Source organism: Tetrao urogallus (assembly GCF_951394365.1).
Source record: "Tetrao urogallus genome assembly, chromosome: 2".
NCBI classification, from domain to species: Eukaryota; Metazoa; Chordata; class Aves; order Galliformes; family Phasianidae; genus Tetrao; species Tetrao urogallus.
This window is the reverse complement of record NC_136814.1, coordinates 62,028,251-62,051,369: the sequence shown is the minus strand read 5'-3', so window position 1 is coordinate 62,051,369 and position 23,119 is coordinate 62,028,251. Positions and strand designations below refer to the sequence as shown.

The window sequence follows — 23,119 nt, the reverse complement described above, 5'->3', positions numbered from 1 at the left end:
GCACAGACAAGTGATGCTCATGGAACAAACTATGGAATATGATCTTATTTTTAAGGTAACCTCTTCCTGCAAGAAAGGAGAAATCAAGAATAACCAAACAACGTGGAAAATTTTGCAGTCCTTGCATAACTGAGAATTTAATACTGGTAAGTGGAGACATTCTGTTTTGAGCCCTGACTTTGTCAAATGCCTAACACTCATTTTGTAGCTGCAGTAAAGAATGGTTGAGGTTGTTTACAACCTCATCAGAGGTCTCCAAGGATACAGATACAGAGAAGCCACATTTTGAAGTGGAGGTGACATAAATAAAAAATATTATGGTACGAACACTAAAATACAGTCTATTCTTTTTGGACAGCCATGTACTACCCTGCAGTTTCACGCCTCCCATTTTCTCTGGGCTTGTCACAGACTTGATGTTACTGAAATTCCTCAAAGCAATATGATAATGCTTAAATCTTATGGGATTCATGTGCATAAAGGAATTGAAAGTTGATTTTCTTCCATTCTTCAGCAAACAAGCTAACATTCATTACTAAAAGCAAGATACTTCTTGTAGCAAATTCTTCAGGCAACTTGAAAAGCATTTACTGTTTGCAGCGTTCTGAGACTGTTCCGACTGCAGTTCCTACAGCTAAGTGAAGTTTCAGAAGCCCCCATCTTCACCACATACAGTCAAAGGTCATTTGACTCTCTGCACTGACTTCAGAACACAGGTAATGCCACATAAACCCTTGAAGGAGGAAAGGACCGAGAGTAGTAGCAGCACAGCTGTTCCAAAGCTCCGATTCCAGAAACTAGTTGAAGCAATAAAAGGAAACCCAATGAAGGAAACAGAATCCAACTGAAAAATTCTTCACAGCTTGTTCTTAAATTCAGTAGTTTGGAGAAAAGAAAGATTTCTTGAAGTTTGTACCACTCTGTTCAAACCATGTCTCTCCCTTCCCCACCCGGTTCCCAAGATTACATATGCATGATCCTCACAGAGAGGCATGTGCAGTGGTTGCTATCTTCTAATATGGCTCCTTAATAGAAATGCAAAGACCTGTGACACAGCAGCATTTAATAAGTCATTTGCTACTGGATGAAACGTTGTCATTGAGTGATGCAATTGTCCCCCATGTCCTGAGCATAACGGTCTGATATTATCGTCCTTAGTTCATCAATATCCTTTCGTAACTGACAAACGTCTGAGAGCTTCTTCGAGAGAGTCTCTGTGCTGTGATAATTTTCATTCTCTTCAGCTGAGCAGTTCAGTGCTACAAAAAAAACAAAAGCCAAGGTTAAAGCTCTGACAGCTGTGCTCTGAATACATAAACCAGTCAGCCTCTCTTGAAATAAAGGGAGAGTCACTCTAATTAACTCAAGAAAAACCACGCTCCAGTGTGACGAAAGGCCAACAAAACATTGTACCACGTGAACTTAAAGCCAGTCCCTGCTCTACTGAAAGACATGCTTTTCTTTCTGCACCTAGACTCAGAAATGACTAATCACTTTCAACAGTGAAAAACAGTGAAAAAGTTGGGTAGGATAACAATTTTTGAAGCTTCTAGCCACTCAGTAAAGAGGGATACAAAAGCTTGGGAAATGAGACCATGTAAGATTACAAGACAGTACTACAGATATGTTGCACTATTTATCCTGCTGGCTGACAATGATCTCACGGACTTCGAGACAGGTATACGTGCACTCACAGCATTTCAGAGGTTTCCAGTGCAGATGAATCTATGTGGTGCCTACAGAACACTGCACTTTTACCTTCCTACTTTGCTGAAGGTAGAGTTCAGCAAATGGTCTGAGTAGTTCTAATTAACATTCAGAAAGCACTAGGATATGATAGATTCAAGTGGAAAAAAAAGTTCATTAAGCTTGTTAAAAGGAAAAACCTCACAAAAACTATACTTGAGCTCTAAACGGCTGGCATCAAGATGTACTTTCCATCTCCTGGCTTACAGTATAGGAAGTGGAGAAGGATATGGAATTAACATTATCAAAACTAGAGCTGCCAGGTACCCAGGCTTATACATACAGACAGCTACTGTCCCCTTGAAATCAGATATATACACGTTCAAACAGCAGACTTACACTTCCATCACTTGATCACAAGGGGTTTAAGAAACGGCCTGCTTATGCCTCACCTTCTTTGTTATTTTAGAGGGCAAAACATGTTTGACAGAAAAAGCCCATTAACCCTTAGGGCTGACTGCTGTGTGCATCACAAGGGAGACACACGGATACATGCCTTTCCTTTTTAAGGGCATGAATATATCCAGAAGTGAGTCTGTATGAACATCTAGACATCTCCTCCTGACCTGACAAAGACCTGTATAGCCTTAGGCAGTTGGCAACCCAGGTGTGCTAACAGCTCAGCACTTTCCAAGAGCTCCAGGAGTATACTTTGTGCACAACTGCTCTGGTTGCACAGTCATGGGAAGACTATCCTCTCCACCTGGCAAGAGAGCGCCACTTAGCTAAACTGCTATTATTCTGTGTCCAAAACACTAGTAAGCACTGGAATGATAACATCACTTACATCTGATTCCCAGCAGTAAGGAAAGGTTAGGCTCCTTGCCTTGAGCTCTCTGGGTAAGAATACTGCACAAAGCTTTCAACTCAAACAAGCAGTGGGACATCTCCTTGAACAACTGGTCTGCTACAGGCATTTTTTCAGACACTGGTTGTCGGGACTGTTCCACCTGCCGTATCTGCTCCTTCAGAGAAGCATTTTCTTCTGTCAGTCTTTGGTTCTTCATGAGAAATAAAGAAGGAAAAAGTCAAGTTAGTCTACAGCATGTAGCATCGCAGAAAATTTCCTGTATCAAACCACAAGCAATACTAAATAAAAATAGTTACTTCCATACATAAAAGCTGGACCTCTCCAAAGAACAGCAAATAGACAGCTTTTACACAGCTCTTAGTGGTCTTCACCCTTAAAACTTTTTCTTCTTGAGGTAAGGATGGCATTATTATATTTCTGCACAACATGTATCACAGCAAAGTATGTAGCTCATAAAGCCCTACCACAAGTGACTGTAATCACTTCCTGAGGTTCTTCTTAGCTGGCATGGTCATGGATTGGGTTTTTGGAGTTTTTACTTACTTCAGAGAAGGTTTTATTTAACTCTTCTATATTTCTTTCTTTTTCTTCAAGCTCATTTGTCATCTTCAGAACTGTCCTCTTTTCTTGCAAAAGCTTCTCTTGCACAGACTAAATTGAAAGAAAGCACAGGTAATCATTTTAAATTTTCACACTGCAGGTTAGCGCTGACAAAAAACATATCCTCAGTAAATTCCTAAGTTTGTTATTCATTGCTTTTGAATTACACCTGAATTTCTACCAAGTTCCACTTCATAGTGTCCAACTGGGCTCCAAGAGCTCTATGGACACTAACTTAGCTGCACCAAATATCTGTGAAATTCTTTAAAGTATTAGCATCTGATTTTAAGCAAACAGACCACGTATGCAAAATGTTACTCCAACACAGGATAACAAGGGATGTATGGAAGGTTAAAACAATCACACAATTTTGTTTATTCTATCCAAATTATTTCACTTGAAAAAAGCATACTAACAACAAGTTAACTTCATTTATGCAATTTCAGAGTTATAGCTGAACGTATTTTTGCCCTCTTTTTTCCATGAAGACTGTGGCAGGGGTTCCTACAAGCTTTCAGAACATAGTATCTACCTACTCAATTTATTATACTGCAGAGAAGAAAGCCTCTGGTAGCTGACACAGTGTACCATTCTCTTTAAAAGCATTCACACAACATAAATCAGAATAGGGTACTACAATTTTACTTTGCTGAAATAACAACTGTAGGCAAAAAAAAATCCAACATAATTTATTTGTAGTTTATATTGTCTTTTTTTTAACAGATGCAATAATTACAATCATCATTAATAAAATCAGAAATAAGTTTCTCAGATGCTGCTGTACTCAGGAACTAGAGCTTTCTGAGTTCGACTTCCATGCCAGCGATAAGCAGCAATAAACCAACAACTCCTGCAACATGGAAAGAACTGCTGTCAACTCCCTGTAAGATTTTTATTTATTTATTTATTATTTATTTTAATGAATTCAGCATGGCCACAGCTACCTTAGCTGTCAAACGCACACCTTCACTCTACTATATGTTTCCAAAGTCATCTGCTAAAATTCAGAAAGGGGAAGGTTCAAATCATCTTATCTGAATACTAGTAACAGTGCAATAGCAGGCATGCCCAACCCACACCTACTGGGCTGCACATGGCCCAGCACAGCCCACACTGCGGCCCATTCACTGCCCCACACCATCATGGCAGCCGTTCTTCCCACCAAGCAGCCTGGCTCGGCCCCAGCCACGCACCCATCACTCAGCAACAGCCAAACATCGGTGTGCTATTACCATCATCTCAGCTGAAACCAGGACAAGGGGAGGGTGCAGTGCAGTGCTAACTTTACCTCTTCCACTCATCACGTACACAGTCAAACTGAAATCCACACGTACTACATTACATGCGCTTGTGCCACTTAGTGAGTTCAATGCAGTGATTACTGACAATAATATTTCTAGCTACCTAATGTAGTCTCAAAAGAAAAGGGAATCCAAGGAATGAAAAACTGTAGATGAGAGAAGAGTGTTCAATGAAAAAGAGAGAGAGAGTAGCGCCTTCTTGTCAAGGCAAATAACATGGCACTATGCTTAATTCGTAAGGAAATCACGTCAGTTTTCAGAGATTGTCTTTGAAAAAGACAATACATGCAGAAACCTGCTGTCAGATTCGATGAATATCAAGGAATGCTTTTTAAAGACAAAATAGCAGAACTGAAAAAAAGTCCATTACCTCAACAAATCCTTAAAAAAAAGTTACAACTCCAACAGACTCTGTTACAAAAGCTACTTTATGTGGTACCAAATCTGATTGCAGTAAAATCAAAACCATTTACTGATGGTGAATTTATTATGCAATCCCTAGAAAGCGTGGCAGATACAATTTTTCCTGATAAAAAACAGATTTTTCTAAAATCAGTTTGTCTCACCAGACCGTAGCCAGGCAAACTGAAGAAATGGGAAAATCTAGCAGAAGAAATTTGGACAGTAAAGGTGCTATTTCAAATTTTATGCTAACAGCAACTACTAAATGTGGAAATAAGTGTTACTTCTGAGAGGCAGCAGATTAACCTATTGATGCTATAGATAAGGCTCAACTTGTCTTTTTCATTAGAGTAATTGATAATGAACATCACTGAAGAAATGGCTTCTTTGGATCCACTAGAAGACAACAACAGCTCTTGATTTGTATGAAGCAGTAGAAATTTCATTACAGCAACGCTACTGATGGCACTCCGGTGACAGTTGGTAAAGAAAAGGGACTTAAAGAGTCAACATTAGATTATGCACTTGCCATCACTTGCATATTTGATGAAATATCACTGCACCTTACATCAAGAAAATTTATGCACGAAAGCTTTAAAAATTGGTAACATCATGCAAATCAAAAGCTGTGAATTTCATAAAGTCCAAGGAATTTAATCATCACCAATTCCAGAAGTTTCATAAAACCATGCATGCAAATTATGAGAACATCATTTAGTTTTCTGAAGTAAGGTGGCTAAGCTGGGGGTAAATGCTAAAAAGTTTGTGATTTCCAAAATGAAATCAAGTCATTTATAGAGTAAAAAGGAAAATTTTTGCCAGAACTTGAAGGTGAAAAATGGCTCACAGATTTACCACCTTTGTCGGATTTGACCACTCATTAAGATGAGTCAAACACTTCTTCAAAGAGAAAATCATCTGTGCTATGTTCCAAATCATAACAGCATTTGAAACGAAACTTAAATTATGGCACACTCAAGCTATGGCAAATAATTTTATGCATTTTGATACATTGACTAAACGCAGCCCTGTGAACAGCGAAAAACGTGCTTTCTGTTTTTATAAAGGAATTTGAGAATACGTTTCTGAATAATACACTGAATGAAAATACTGAAATCTAATGAAAATACTGAAAAAAAATTATCTGCCTCTTTGTTTATTTGTGACTCCATTTCAAGTCGATATAATGTATATTATCTGTGAATTTTTAAATGGAATACATAGAGTTGTAATCAGGTATTCAACTCAAAAATATAACCATGTTTCTCCACCAGACTTTTCTAAGACCTATCTTTCCAAAGAAAAGTACCCCTCAGTTCATAATCGCATCTTATTCACGTCATCGCTTTTTGGCAGTTACACACATTTGAGAACAACTGTTTTCAAGAGAAAACTGTTGTTAGAGTTAGGGTACTATGGTTAGGCTGCGGTTGGACTTGATGATCCTTGAGGTAATTCTATGATTCAAGGATGAAGTACGGGAAAAGTAAAATTTCATGAGAAATCTCCAACAAACATCTTGAGAGCTCACTAAGAATTGCGACTACTTCCACTATACCAGACCGATGCATTAGTTTCACAAAAAACAAGGTCAAATATCCCACTATTTTCATGCTTTTGTTGCTCTTTTTGTGTTTTAATAAAACATATTAAAAAATAAAATGTTTTGTTACTTACTTATATTAACTATATTGTATTTATTATATACAGCCCAATATAATCCATTTCTCTTCATTCAGTGCACCCCAAGCAAGCCCCAAACAAGCCAAAAGGTTGAATGCTTGTAAAGTTTACTGCTGATATGTATTCCTGACTTTTTCATCTTTCACGATGAAAAAAATCCTCTTTTGCCATTAATTACTGACAGATTTGACGCTGTGCTACAACATTACATCTGAAGAGTCTTCTCCACTCCTAGCTCAGCATATTCATGTGTAAAACCTGTGTCAATTACTGGATGCAAATCCAATCTCATCATGCTCAAACTACAGCTGGTGCACTGGTGACAACAGTGTGTGCTTTGGCAGTTTTGAATGTAACCTTCCACAAAGTGGAACCAGAGACCACGATGGGAGGAGGAGATGGAATGTTTTACAAACCAATGGATCTCAATTTATAGAATGACACTGTTTGGGAAGTGTGGTTTGTCTTGAATCTCTGTAGTTAAAATCCTAAGTATTCCTCTTCCAAAACAAAGAACTCTGTCATAGGGAATTCTATGTCATAGCTCAAACAAAATGTTACAGAAAGATCAAAGTCAATCTTGAGTAAAATACGTGTTTTAATTGTTGCAATATGATGGTGTGCTCAAGAGGGATATAAAACTATTAAAGAACATCAGAAAATGAGCTACAAGGATGGTGAAACACCTAGTGGTCCTCATGCAAGGTGCATGACGGGCAGCTGAGGTCCTTTGGTATGCTCAGCCCAGAGCAGAACCAGCTGAGGGGAGGCCTGATGGCGGCTGCAGCTCCTTGCAGGGAGCGAAGGGGCAGCGCCGAGCTCTGCTCAATGTGACAGCAACAGGGCCCGAGGGAACAGCATGGAGCTGTGCTGGGGCAAGGTCAGGTGGGGGTTAGGAAAAGGCTCTTCACCAGAGGGTGGTCAGACACTGGCACAGACTCCCCAGGAAAGCAGTCACAGCCCCAAGCTGATGTAGTTTGAGAAACATTTGGACTGCACTTTTAGACACTGGGTTTCAATTCTGGGTGGTCCTGTGTGGAGCCAGGATTTGGACTTGATGATCCTTGTAGGTCCCTCCAACTTGGGATACTTTATTCTATGATTCAATTGCAGTTTGGGAAGAAAGCCAAACTTACTCTTATGCGAAAGCTATTCCTAAATGGCATGAAGAATGGAACTTTCAAGGTACTGATACTGTGGACTGTAACACATAGGAAACTATGTTTATGCGTTGAGGCCGGCCCTATACCACATTTGTGGCTTTCATAAGGAGAAGCCTTTTAACTGACCAGCCAGCTGTAGGAACACTGCTGACAAGGTGGGAAATAGTGAGAAGCAGGGCAGGGCCAATAGAAAATGGAGAAAATGGTGTGCAGCTTTCAGAAAATTTCCCAATAATGACATTCAGCTCAGTGGTGCACAAGAAACAAAACACTTTCTTCAAAGCCAGAAAACAATGGTGTTAAAATTTACACATTCAATCTAGATGAAAATACTTTTCTTTTTTCATCATAAGTGACAGGAATCATAAGGCAGAACCCAGAAATGCTACTTGTTTTTAGAACATTTCCACATGCTTGATGTGCCTCTCAGTTCACCCACACCATGCCCCTAGCAAGGAAGTGCTGAAATAGTGTGCATCCTATAGATAAGCAGTGGCTAGAAAGCACAGCTTCATGCTACAAAGGAAGGGGAGGAAGAAAAAGGATCATGGCTCCATGTCAAAGGAAACACTGCGGGCCAAGAGAGGGCAGGAAGTAGCTCTGCTTGATGCTTTTCCTTTGTTGCGCTTGAAGATGAGTGTAACATGCAGAGGTTTTGAACAATCACCTTCATTTTATTTTAAAAACAGTCTACTGAGAAAAATGGCCATACTGAGTCAGACTGAAGGACTTCTTGTGCAGTTAGCAGCCATGCAGAAGTTGCTTAGAGACAAGGAGAACAGTGCAACAAGATAAGGACAGGTACCCAACACTGATTTTCCATTTTCTGAGTATCTTCACTTTTTAACAGTCTTTATTGCATTTCTCTTGCATGAGCAAATTCAGGGACACCCCAAGCCCAATATGGCACATGCACTAGAAGTATTATTTATATATGTTTCAAGTCCATGTCAGCGACAGACATTAAATATTCTATTGTGTAGCCTTCCTTAGGGTGGGCAGATGGTGGTAGAACAAGTTCAGAAATATTACATTTCCCAGTATATTTTGAGAATTACATCTGTCATTGAACTTGCAATGCAAGCTGCTCTAAAATCACCTTTCAATAATATTCAAAATAACACGCACATGGTCAGCTTACCAACTGTGCAACCTAACAGCATCTACTAAATGGAAATAAGTGTTACTTCTGAGAGGCATACCTAACATCTATCACTCTATGCTATCCTTACCTTAAAGCTCAGGAAAAGCACAAATGCTGGCCAGCTTGCTAGATCCCACAGTGCTATGACTTCCCAATACTCACAGTTCTGAGAGTCCTCTATAACCCATCCTTACTTTTCCCTTTTGCTTTCTGAAGTTACAACTTGGCGTTATTTCCAGCCCTGGCATAAATTGGGTTTATTATGACTTACAAGATTGACAGATGTAGTTTGGGTAACACAGACACCATATAAGTTGATTCCTAGCTGTTTTGTACAAAAAATGCTAATTTTGCAATATCTAAATTAATCATGTAAACAAGGAATATTTTATTTAAAAAGCAAACACCACTCTCAGTTGTCATTTTTGTCCTTTGGAAAATGTGCAATATATGCAGCATGACATCTTGTCAAGATCAACCAGAAGTTTAATCACTCACAGTCAGGAGAAAATAAATAAATAAACAAAAATCAAGCAAGCAAAACCATATAAGGAAGAGATCAAAATCACTCCATCATGACTATGAGCAAACAGAAGCTAGTACTGCTCAATTCACTGTTGTCTGAAGCAGAATATTTTCTTTCAGCTTGAAAAACTGAAAGACATTCTCAAGCATAGCTTGACAGTGTGGCAGAAGATGGGAAATAAAATAAGATTTCAACTGAAGATGAATTACATCTCTCTGCCAATAAGGGATTGCTATTTCTTACAAACTAATTTTCAATGCTTCCCATGGAACAAAAGTGAAAAGGATTGAGGATCAAAGATACAAAGAAACTGCTGTAGTCTGCAAGTAATTTGAGGGCTAACACCACTTCCAAATCTTATTTTCTGGCCTTATACAAATCATCTCAAAATGGGAAAGTTAAGAGAAAGTCCCAGAGAATAGAACACTCCTCTGTTCACAGTCTGCTACAGCTACTCAGCATTTCCCAGTCACAGATCCCTGAAGATCTTCAGAATAAGCACATAAAAACGTCTGTATAAACGGCTACTGAAATCACTAAGTCTCAAGATAAAGGTGGTGGTGAAAAAAAGATTAGAGAATTTAGGAAATACAAAAGGATTTAGGATGGTGAAAAATAACGTGCGTATTTCAACAAAACAATCTAAACTGAATTATGGAGAGGGACGGAGAATTTGAGAAGGTTATGGAGTTCAGTTTGTGACCTTGTTTCTTGAATAATGAAAGTATATCTGCCTGCGCCATAATTTCCACATACGGCAGGCTGCTCTGTGCAAACATAACCATTTGATAGATTTTGTTGTCCTCAAACCAAGGAGAGCTTAGATGCCTGATTCTGCTTCTCAGCTAACAGACATACTTTATGTTGCAACTCCATACTGCTTTTTTCCAGATATATTTAATATATTGTAGTTCACTTAATCAAAAATGTTGTTGTCAATAGACACCAAACCTGGTGTTTACTTGCACAACTTACTTTCAGCAGATACAAATAAGAAAACTCTGCTCCAGTGTGCGAAGTGAAAGTAAGAAAGCACATTTTCCTATCAAGTGCTATGCAAGCAGTTTTGTATCTCTTTGTTACTTGGATTCTATCTCCATAGTGAACTCCCTTCCACTTCAGAAGGAGAAGGCATTCAGCTACCATTCTGTGCTTCTCCCAAACCTAAAGCACACTGAGCCCGAGTAGAGATACCCTCTTCACCCTCAGGGGTCAAGCCTGTAACTTAATTTTTGCTGCAGAATATGGGAAGAAGAAATCTGGAGACAAATACCAATCTGGAAGATCACAGAAACTAGAATTTATTGAATTTGGCTTCAATATTTAACGACAACAGATGTTTACTTATTGTTTTTAATGTTCAGCTTCTTCTAGAGCTAATCGTACTTTCTTCCTTATATCCTGTATAATGTTTCCTTTTCTCCATAACAAACACTGGTCACCAAGCACCTTTCAAGGATCAAGAACTTGATGTGTTAATCTGATCCACAGAGCAGCAACTGACTTCTAGTAACCTCTAATGTCTTGAAAAATCCTTCTCTATCCTGGGTGTCCAAGATCCACCAAGAGAACACTTAAGTGAGCAATATGTCAGAAGAGAAATCCATTTTAACTCTGTGAAATTGCATGGTATAAAAAGGCACTCATTTTGCTAGGGATCTCAGTAGTGAAGCTCAATGTCACTTTTTGTACTTCGGATTATCATTTGAGTCCCAACATTTGATGAGATGCTTCACAAAATGCAGTTCCCAAACTTAAAATACATAGTTCTGATATGACATCTACTAGACCAGCTGAATAAAAACGCTATATAGCAACAGCTTACCACTTTATAAGTATCTGAAGAGTGTTAAACCCTACAAACTTCAGTAACAAATACATTATAAAGAGAACATGGGCCGACCACAGTCTGTAAGATTAAATTCTAGTATTTCTGTCTTTACATCCTATTTGGATGTCATCTTTATGAAGTAAACATGGGCAGAGTAAATAGAATAAACTCTCTTTCTTACCTGGATATCTAAAATCAGTCCCTCTATCTGTTTTTGTTGATTGTCTATGACCTAGAATATAAAATTGAGTAATTTAATAGGCTTGAGACTCTAAAGCCTGTGGCTTTTTTTTTTTTTCTTTAGATCAACTTAGAGGTGTGCAGCCACAGATTTTACATGCTATCTTTGAAAAACCAAATTACAAGACAGAGTTTAACTCTCATACAACTGGAAATAAATACAAAATAATTCCAGTGAACAGAAGCAGATATTGAAGAAAAAACTGATTTAGCAATAAATGTATAATCTGTTACAGAGATAATTGTTCCTAAAGTAAAAAACAAAATAACAAACAAAAAGCAAATTCAGGATTCAAGGTCAAAAATACCACATACAGTTTGCAGACTAACCTTACTGGCCTTCTCGTTCTTTTCTTTGAGACATTCATTCTCATTCTGAAGCTGCTTTGTGTCCAACATAGGAAGGCGAATACCATCTTCCAGGCACTTTTCTACTTTCTGCTGCAAGCTGCCATTCAATATAAAAAAAAATAAATTGACTGTACTGAGAAAATGCAGAAAAGCTTTATGTTCTGGCAAAAAAAGAGGAAGTTTCACCATTTTCCAAACAGAACTGCAAAATCATAACACTAGCAGAATCCAGCCTAATGAATGAGCAAACCAACAGTGGATAAGTGATACAGAAATCCTAAATGACTGAAGTACCTGTGGTACTGACTACAGTCAACTTATGTAAAAATGATTTTATGGACCAAACACGGTATATCTCCAGAAGGGCACAGATCCAGCAGTATGGCATAAGGAGAAGGCAGATAAGACCAAGGAAAACTTTGTGTAAGTTCACAGCTGCTCTGTGCCGCTGACCAGCACTGGTCAGAGCAGTCTTTGAGCTTCTCCAAGTTACAGGAGCCTTAAAAATCCAACTTTGTCACAGGAGCATGTGTGATCCAAAGCAGAATCCAGAATCTGAGGCAGCACTGAGTACTGGCAGCCCACCTTGCACACCCTCTTTATCTGGCTTGCCAGGGAGTCATGAAGCCATTTCTGCCAGCTGCTTCCACACCAAGGCATAACATTCAGGCCTTCCAAAGCTAAAATCAAGCTCCCAGAATCATACAGCTTTTGCCTGCTCACCTTCACTCAGAAAGAACACAGATTTTATTAGTATTAATCTTGCTGCCTAATTTAGAAACGAAGGGTCACTTCAGCTATTTGTAGGCTTTCAGAAAAGACAAAATGATCCCCCTCTAGATTATGAGGGCACAAAGAAAAAAGGCCTTTGGTTGGTAAGATGGAAACAATGTGTCAACAATTTGGCTGGCAAGATGTCCTCACTAGCTTGCCTTTCATCATGGAAACACTTTCAGACTGCTATGGCATGCATGTTTACGCAAGGGTGGGACGCTGAACTGCAGTGACATCCACATAAAATATTGAAAGTGATTCTCCCTACCTTTTTTATTTGTTTGTTTGTTATTAAACAAAATGTTGTATCTCTGCTGATCTAAAACGTACCACTGTATCTCCAAGTTTCATCTGGAATCTTCACAGGGCAACCCGCCCTACTGTAGTTGGCTTTGTTGCTTTTTTCAAATACAGTCCTACAAGTTCAATGATAGCAGACAAGCAACAGCTACATTTCTCTGTAAGTATCCCTCAGATTCAGTGAAAAGATAAGAGACAGCTACAGTTTATTTAAATCTTTGACCCTTAACTGATAAACCCTTCAGCTAATATCCACAGGAGCTTTTCTGCAGTTTGTGACAAGATTAGTTACAAAGAAGGAACGCCGACAGTTTCTATACAGTGCTCCTTTGCTGAACATGTTTACTCTATCCTCTACCTGGCAGCAGCCTGTGATGCCACTATGGTGGTGTCCTACATCTTCAGAAACGGGAGCAAGGAATTTCTAAACAGACTTCTCTGTGGTATTCCTTGCAACTTGATACAAACCAACTCTTGTTGGATTTTCTACTGCACTACACAGCCATTCTGCAGAGTAATAAACTTATGCCACAAAATCCTTAATATTGCAATAGAGCGTAAGTGGAAAACAAAACAAAACATTATATATTGATATTAGTTGGTAAAGCACATCTCCAGGGTTCAGTTTAGGCAGCTGTTCATACCTCTGCACTGTCGTAACCAGCTCTTTTTCTTTTTTCTTCTGACATACCAGTTGCATTTCTCTCTCTCTACACTGAGATCGAGCTTCTCCAAGTTTCTTCTCCAACTCAGTCATAGTTTCTTGAAGTTGCTTGTTCTTCTCCTCTAGAATTTGCAGCTAACACAGGTTACATTAATCAGACACAAGGCCATATCAGAAGAGCTCACAGCAGGCCACAGCTTGGCACTTATTCTATGTATAGTCTTAGCCCCATCACAGTTATGTAAGTATGACAATACCTTATAGCTACTAGTTTTAGTCTCCTAAAACGCTGAAACACTTCTCTTCCTCAACAGATAGGGGAAAATGTATTGGAAAACAGTAAAACATTTGACAACAGATATTACAGAGCTTATGTTTGCTTTTAAAAAGTAAAACCAACTCCTTTCATCTTACCCGTTTAGTCTGACCTTCTATATCATCCAATGTTGGTAGGTCAGCCAGGTATTTTTCTAAGGTTTCAATTCGTCTCTGCTTTTCTTTGTTTTGCTCTGACTCTTTCTGGCATTTCTTTTTCAGGCTGTTAATATAGCGGTCTCTAGTTTTTAGCTAGAAAATAAGAATAAAGGTTTTAAGATTACAGTGGAAAATAAACCTGCTTTGGGACCAGAGGCTCTTCAGGAATTATATTCTCAACTGCAAAAAAGCATTAATTACTGAAAGAAAAAAATAAAAATAAAAACCCCAGCAGCTCAAATTTCCAGACCCTCCAACCACAGCTGTTCCACCTATGCCTAAAAAGCAAACTTTACAATTTAAAAGATAAAATAGATGTATTTTTTTCACAAATGAGCACGTTCATATTAAAATTAAAATAGCTAAGTTGGAAGCGACGTACAAAGATCAAGTTAAACTGCCTGAACACTTCAAGACAAACCAAAAGTTAAAGCACACTATTGAGAGCACTGTCCAAATGCCTCCTGAACACTGACAGGCACAGGACATCAACCACTTTGGTAGGAAGTATGATGCAGTGCAAAAAATGATGAGGAGATATTTTAGTCCCTTCCCTTCTTCTGACCTAGGAAAATGACTTGAAACGCCGAGATCTAAGAACTTAACCCAAGAAGAACTGCAGCCAATAACTGGTCTGTGAAGCCATCTGTCAATTACATCAGGTGACATCAGAACAGAACAGCTGCTTTCTTAAAGCACCTTGTACTAAGTTTGCTTATACTGCTGGTACTTTTTGGGGAAAAAAAAAAAAAAAGAGAGAGAGAAAGGAAGCAAAAAAAGCAACAGTATTTTCCAGTCAGAGTCCAATTTAATGGAAAACAGTATCACTATTACTCAAAACTGTGTAGTAACTCAAACACAACAAGCACTTAACATGACAGTAAATGCAAAATGTACTTTTATTTGGTACTAAGGACATCCACCTCAATGAGAAATGAGTATGACAATGTCAGAGCTCAGAGTTGTGGGCAACAGAAAAGTTTAAATTGATAGTATCTAGAAAGGTTTTTCTAGAAAGAGCCTTCTAAAATAGACCAGAAAACTGAGGATTGCAAAAAAGGTTAAGTCTTTTTTTTTTTTTTTTTCTCCCCATTATGACCTCAAATTGAGCAAAGCTTTCCAAATAATTTAAAATCTCTCAGATTAGACAAAAATCAAACTACAACGCATACTCAAGTGATGCAAAGTTGCAATTCAGCCATCACTTTCTGCCACAGCATGCCCTGTAGAAACACATACTCTCCCCACAATCCAAGTCCCAGGACAGCAACTAAAATACATTCAAGTAAGACAAATTGCCAGGAGCATGCGACTGTCCAATATGCAAATCCCTTTTCTTTGTTTCTCACACACCAATAAGGATGAGAAGTTGAACAGTCTGAATACTGCAGTACTTCTGACAAAGATTACATGATTTCTGAATCTTTTTGTTTTCCTGCATATGTACACTAAGAAATTTTCTCACCTACAACCTCTACCTTTCTCATAGCTACAGTGTTTGCCTTCAGATTCCTTCTGTCCTTTTTACATTCTCAGCATCAGCCCAACAGCTCTTTCTACCTTCTCCTGAGATGAAAAAAACATTTTATCTTTACTCCCTCCACTCACTCCTGCCATTCTACTGAGAAGACAAGAAAGCTTTGTTGGTTTGGTGTTTTGGGTTTTTTTTATTATTATTATTTCATCCCTCATGCAAGCATATATGACTTAGTTAGGACAGGCTCTCACTACCTGGCAATTAAATACTAAAGCATGCCATAGAAACCAAAGGGCTGACCATTAGTACCAACTACCATAGGTGCCTTGGAGTCTTCACAACTAATCCCAGAAGAGGGATAAGGAGGAAATAGCAGGGTGCACGTACCTGAACTCAATGTTTTTCAGTTCAGCAGCACAGCTTACAGATTAAATGCTTCAAAACTATAGCGAGAGCTGCAAAATCTACAGATGCCACAAGGCACACTTGTGCTTGGCAAAAAGAAAAGAAGAAGCTAAGCACTTGTGATAAGAACACTTGTGAAGAGTGATGTAGTATCTACCTTAACAGACTCCTTCATCCTGGAAGCCACAATCTGCCAAGGTATCTGGCCAGCCACAAAAGAGAAGCCTTTTCAGGCTGCTGAAATTTCAGCGCCCACTGAAGCACTTCCAGTTACCTCAATTACACACTGAGCACATGTGGAGCCTGAAGAAAACAAACCTCCTCTTCAGGTACCAGTATTATTTGCAAGGCAGTAAAAACACTGCCTTCCTTGGTATGTCAGCATGTGGAAGAGAGGTATGAAGCCAGTAATGAGAAAATGGCACCATGTCCCTCTGCAGGCCCTGCTGTTTCTCAAAAGGAAAGCATCCAGTGTATCCACTACATTAGAAGGGATACAGCACTTCAGACCAAGAAGTCTTCTAGCTCAGTGCGTAATTTCCAACAGGGCCCATATGCAGATATCTACCAGTAAGGAAAGAACATGGATAACACATTTTTCCAGTCTCCAGTTGCTTTTGTCCATTTTTCTCCTGAGGCAGTTATGTTTTCTATATTCTTCCGTTGGATATTTGCCTTGTCGCCCTCCTCTGAACCTCTTCCAGTTCCACTACATCCTGTTTTTGTGATGAGGGAGACTCTTCTAGACCTTTCATCACTGACAATTGATGGACAAGGAAATGGCAGAGTTCCTTATGTTTTTTTCCCTCCCATCTGCACTGGAACAATCACAGCCTGTCTCTTACTGTCAAAAACATATGATCTGCACACTGTATTTGTTTTGTATTTGTTGTACGTTTAAAATGTCAACATAAGAAAAAATATTTGCAACAGTAGGTAGCTAGAGAATTAGATACATATAGCACGTGTCCTTTTAAACATGCACTTATAAAGCTTATCTAATAGCTAATTTGCTTCAGGCTTCTATCATTTCCCCAGTCGCTGGCCGAGTCTGACTTAGGATTGAAAAGCCTCTTCAAAAACATAAGCATTCCCTCAAAAATAACCCTAGAACAGCTACCAGCCATAATCCTTTTGTTCAGTACATAAATTCTATTTTTTTGTCCCTTAATGTCTGGTACCACCAAGCAGGGACACCGAGATTTCTGGGCTTTGGGGTTCTCTGTGCAGGCACAGTTGAGGAACTGCAGAGAGGGCTGTCCCCAGGCTTGGCACCCAGCCTACTGCAGGATCACTACATACCGTCTTCCTCCCTCTGCAGTCTTCCCTCAAACAGGAGGGCATTCAATTTATTACTACAACACATGCTCCTTTCCTGTCCTTTTTCTTGTTGAGAGCCTTTTGTTCAGCACACAGAATGGGTGGGTGTTGTGAGGTGGATCAGATCTGTACAGTGAATCAGGTTCTTGGTAACCAACTATCCAGCTGACACAGACTTTGGGGCACAGCTGCTCAGAACTGCCACCATTCACAGCAGCAGTTCCTACACAGGAACACAGGCACCAAAAACACTAAAAGAAACAAGATGAAGCAGAAGAATTCAGTTTCTGCTCTTCCTGAACGTTACTGTCAATGAAAGGCATACAACAGCATTTATCTGTTCTTTCACTGTACCACATTGCTCCTGCCCCTTGAATCTGCATGAATATAAATCTAAGTACAACAGTAAGGTTTACTGATTAAAGAGAAGGTAACTGCCAACATCTCACTGAACATTACAAATCACTGATCAATGGCACATTCCAGCCTGCAATAATGACAGGCTGTCGAGACATTCAGAACCACCTTAGGTACTGCTTTGGTTTCCAAAGAAACTTCTTATCAAGAGAGTTCCAAGAACACAGTTAGCTAAGCCTCCTTCTTGTCTCAGATTGAAGGCTGCTTCATGCTTCCTAAGGAAGTTGCAAGAGAATTGCTTTTTGTTGAGTAGACACCTGCAGCACATCTCAGAGTGTGAGGCCTGCATCTATGCATCATGTTAAAAAGGAGCTTTCATTTCCATGCTTCTCCTGTGTTTTTAGGAAATACTTCAGTTGTTGTAATAAACATACAAGTTAAATGAATTCTTAGGCTTAGAGCTGAGCAGACTTTCTTCAAAATAAGTTTAACTGATATATGGTTAAAATTGCCATTACCAGATCTGAAATATGCAGAATGATTGATATTTCTTCACTACAGGTTCAGATTTATCCACTTCCAATGCCTACTATCATAGATAAAGTTTATCTTCATTTTGAAAATAGCTCTGTAATCTCCACACAAAGTTGCTTCCTAACAAGCACAATATATGCCATTTTAACAAGGTCAAAAGGAAATTTGGAACATGAAAGACACTTACTTTTTCTTCCATCTTCTTTTTCTCCTCGCTAGATTTGTTTGAAATCTGCTTTAGAAATTCACTGAGTTGTAACTCCTTATTCTCAGCCACTGCAATCTTTCTCTCAAGCTCCTCAAGGTGGGGTGCTGATCTTTCTGAAACGTGAGGTTGCAGTGATGCACTCTCATACTGTGGTTGCTTTCAAAAAGAAAGAGAACAATCATATAAACGAACACACACATACCACTGCATACTTTAACAGCACAGCAGAAAATAGTCTTGCTGTTGTTTTTTTTTTCCCCTCACTTTCAGGAAGGGTGGAGTTTGATTTTCAAACATTAAAATGTGTGGGAACGGTATGTATCTCAGGAATCTTCTGCAGAGAAAAAAAGAAATGAAAAAATGGAAGCCGGACACTTACATTCACAACATATGAAAATGAACATTGTGTGACATTTCCCCCTCAGATAAACCAAAGAGGTACAACTTTTCTTCCAAAACAAACAAAAACCTCCTTAAAATTCAAAGGGAATGCGTTTTCAAAAAAAAAAAAAAAAAAGTCCACTACACTACCCTATTAGCTCTTACAGAGAAAAAACAGTGTAATATATTCACAGACATTTTATAAAGATATGCTCCAACCTCACAGGCTCTGTTAAAGTAGAACATTAGACAGCAGTGAAACGTCAGAGCTATCACAACTGAGATGAGGGGTGCAGGGACAGTCTGAGATAATCGCTACAACCAGATGGCAGGCTTCCTGCCTTCTGTCGTGTCCACCAAAACCCTCCTCCCTTTCTACCTCATGCAGTTCAACATTGTTCTCCCACTTCCACTGCCCACAGAGAGAAAGCACAAAATGGAAATCAACTGCCCGTGGGATGAAAAAGGAGATGCATCCCATTAGGCTTTCAGTTTCATATTCTTTTAATAATATAAACTGGAACCTTTAAAGAAATTATACAGAGAGCTTTTAAAATAACATTCCTTGTGCAAAGCATTATAAGAGATTAAAATCTCCATTAGAGCAGATTTTCATTTGCAAGTTAATCTTATGAAAAGCAAACAAATCAAGCAGAAATCCTAAGACCTATTATAAACTGCTTGTATATTTTAAAGTATGAAAGATGAAAGCATCTGCTGCTTTATTTGAAGTGTATTTGCTATACTAAGGTTACATACATTCACATTTCAGTTTCCATGATTTTTTTTTTCTTTCATATTCTTAACCTAGACAGAGTTTTAGGGTATTTTATTAAGAAACTTCTGAAAGCACCGAAATTCACATTCAGAGATCATTTCTATCCACCTTCATACTGAATTTCTACCTGAACTTTCCTCCCATCTTACACAAAACACACACCTTACACAAAGCTGTGCTATTCCAAGAACATAATTAACATCAGGCTGAAGTATATTAGCTGAGATCCTGGTGCAGCCTGTGACAAAAATGATCAAGTAATAAAAGAGGATGGCAAAGCTATTTCTCTGCATTTCTGCCTTTAACATTTTCCTCCAGCACAACCATTTCGATACGTGGAGGTGTTGAGATGGATTGTATCAATACTATCTCTGTAATTACTGCTTTGGGTAACACCTCCTTGTCCAACTCCACAAATCTTTCGTCAGTGTTTTCAAATATTTTATCTTCTAATATCTCCTTATATAGCTGTGTTACACACTTGCTGTTAAAAACCATCATTTTTGCACATTGCTGCAATATGAATGAGGATTCTTACCCCACTTTCCTCAGATTTCAAAATAAGCATGTACACAGTATTAATACAACTTAAATTTCTACAAATCTGAAGTAAATAACAACATTTTCAGGATTTTCCACTCTGTCCAATTTACAGTTATCCAAAGACACAACCTTTAATAACTATAAAAACTCAGCATTTTATCCTACAGTGAACTGTGAACATCATTTCAAGTGGCAGTTACTGCGTAACTGAAAGATTCTCTAAAACAAAAATATCCATCCTACCTGCAAATTAGTCATGTATGGTTCTTCGCAGTTCACAAGATGGCTCAGTCTTGCATGTTGAGCTCGTAATTCATTCTCTCTGATTTTCTGATGTAAATTGTTAATCTGCTGCTTTTGCCTGTAATAAATACATTTTATTTGAAGATAAATGCAATTGAACAGAGATCATAATAAAAAAATGATTTTGAGACTAGTACTGGAGAATGCTACAGCGATGTATGCAACTTAGTTTCTCTCTTCCACACTGTCAAATGAAACAGTAACAAACAGACAACAGAACCAGATTAAGTATTTCATAATCCTGGATCTACTTTAGCTGTGGGTTGTTTTTTTTTTTTCTTTTTTCTCCATTGCAGCTAGACTGCAACAAGCCTAGTTCAACACCAGAACTGGAATCTCATCAGGAGTTATTAAACTAGAGCTGCCATGCATCCTTCATCTAAGCATCCCCCAACTGGCCTGCACTCAACTGGGAAACCTAAATTCATCTTTCAGAAATATGTACTTGAATACCAGTTTTGTAGGGGCTGCAGAGCAGCTTCTGTTGTAATTTTTTCTTACACCCAGAAATGTAAAAGTAGCAAGAATTACACAGAAATTAGAATCCAAACAAACGAAATTCACACCTTTAGTTTACTTGACTGTGCTCTGGCTCCTCTCTCTTTCTGAGGGCTGACTTTTGACATAGCTTAAAGAGATTTACAAAGCAAGGAGCAGAAAAATTAAAAAGATGTCATTACAAAAGTTAGTCTGCAGGGCTTTCCTGTGATGTCTGTCTTTCCATGCTGCTCCAGGCCTTTTAAGTTAGTTGCTTCATATACGTTTCCCACCACTACAGTAAAATCCTGCTCTACATACTAAAGAATTAAACCTCTTACACCAATCATTTGGCTAGTGTACAACAGAAATAGCTCCTCTCTTCCATCACTGTTTAATTATATCATACATTGTATCACTGTATTTAAATTATTACTTTGTTTGAACTAATGTGACTAGATAGCAAATACAAGAGACGTCTCAACCCCAGCCCAAGTTACACGAGAGAGACAGACTGCCAGCTCTGCTGTTCTCTCTAGGAAGAGCTTGGTTACCTCATGAAGTGACTGGAGTGGAGTCATCAGTACCTACCAGAAACACACAGAGCAACTTGCTCGATCAATCTACAAACAGCTTTCATTCATGCCCAGCAAAGCTGTGGAGTTTGCCTCTCTGGAGATCTTCAGAAGCTGTCTGGACATGACCCTGTGAAGCAGCTCTGGTTGTCCCTACTTGAACACTGTTTGGACCAGATGGACTCAGAGGTCCTTTCTGACCTCAGCTCTTCTTTGATTCTACGTATTTTCCATGTACTCCTTTAATTCTACTTCCTTCTTTTCTTTTCTTTTCTTTTTTTTTTTTAATATTAGGAGAGCATCAAAGATAGGATACATGTATAAAACTCTGCATGCTCAAAACTTATCTTCTTAACATTTCTCTATTTCTTCAGCTATAAAGAATTACAATGAGTGGGAACTCAGTACAAACAAGTTGCAATTCTGTAGTGCCTTAAGATGATTCAATTCTGTAGTGCCTTAAGATGACAATTCATAAATAAGAGCAACTGAATGCATTTAGATGACTCCACAGCAAGTCCTAAAATATATAAATAGGTAAATCTGAGGCTTCCCTTTTCAGTTTTACTATTCATAGAAAAAAAGCCCACATAAATGGACTATGTAACGCTGAACAACTTTGTGCTCAGACTCAGCTCTTTTGGTTAGTGTCTTTCTGTACAAGGGCACATCAATCAAAAAGCTTCAAACTTATTTTGGAAGAAGCGAATTTGAAGATCAAGAAAAAGAGTATGCCTGTAACTTGTAACAGGCCACATACAAGCTCAAGTGCTAGTGTAACCGTGGGAGAAAATATAAAGCCTTGCCGGCTTCTGCTGCATGCTTGGTCACAGAGACTGGGATCATTTATTACGATTTGTCCTAATCCATGAACAGAAGTCGTTTTTCATTTTTTATTACCTTATTACTTACCAGATATAGCTATTACAACATCCCTGCCCCATTTGTTTTAACATTATTCATCCATTTGCCACTCATCCCTTGAAGACACTATGCAATTTTCTCCTTCTGACTGATTACATCTTAGCAGTGCTTCACTTTATGGGCAGGAATTCAATAGCTCGAGACAAATGCTACAGCCCAGAGTAAGCATTTTTAAATATTTTTGAACCTCCAACTACAGTACCATATTTCATAATCTTTTCCCTACCCTAACAAATCCCTGTAGGAAAAAAGGTAGAACAAATTAATCCACGATGAAACAGAGCTGCATGAGCGAAGAGTGTAACCACATTTCTTTTTGCTCTGCAAAGCGTGAAACTCTGCCCCATCTGAAACCTGGCCAGCAAAACTTGTCATGTAAATGTTTCACGTCTGTGTAGATCCTGCACAGCTTCTTCACATTACTGCCTCTCTCAAAATATCATTAACCTCATGCCACCCAGAGACAAAAATGCTGCGAACAGCCCAGCAGTCACAAGCAGAGGGAAAGATAAAGCACCATAGAAACATACTTACTATTTACATACAGTCCTGTAAGTCTTTGGAGACTTCATACCAGATGCCTTTTCTCACCGATGTTCTCATATGCTAAGACAGTTTTAATCTTCTGTTACCCCACAGCTGTTACTATTAATCTGCAGCATAACCGCAGGCTGCAAAACATTATTACAGCACTTTCACAAACACGACCTGCACACTGCAGAGGGGACACTGTCCCCACAAGCCTCCCCATCACCAATCCATCTTCCACCCCAGCAGGTACGTGCTGACTGCCACTCTGGTCAGGCAAAAAACAAAAATAATCCTGA

The 23,119-nt window shown here is 38.7% G+C and overlaps 1 protein-coding gene across 1 annotated transcript in view; it reads right to left on the bottom strand.

Moving 5' to 3' along the window:
* Positions 1-1,095: 1,095 nt before the first annotated feature.
* CEP85L (centrosomal protein 85L) overlaps positions 1,096-23,119 on the bottom strand; it is a gene marked incomplete at both ends in the record, with an annotated part of 110,612 nt that continues 88,588 nt past the window's right edge. Inside the window, 9 exons of the mRNA XM_079550192.1 lie at positions 1,096-1,259; positions 2,534-2,747; positions 3,101-3,208; positions 11,389-11,439; positions 11,778-11,895; positions 13,517-13,671; positions 13,951-14,103; positions 18,291-18,467; positions 20,257-20,374. Coding sequence (XP_079406318.1) covers positions 1,096-1,259; positions 2,534-2,747; positions 3,101-3,208; positions 11,389-11,439; positions 11,778-11,895; positions 13,517-13,671; positions 13,951-14,103; positions 18,291-18,467; positions 20,257-20,374 — 1,258 coding nt within the window. The remainder of the gene's footprint in view (positions 1,260-2,533; positions 2,748-3,100; positions 3,209-11,388; positions 11,440-11,777; positions 11,896-13,516; positions 13,672-13,950; positions 14,104-18,290; positions 18,468-20,256; positions 20,375-23,119) is intronic.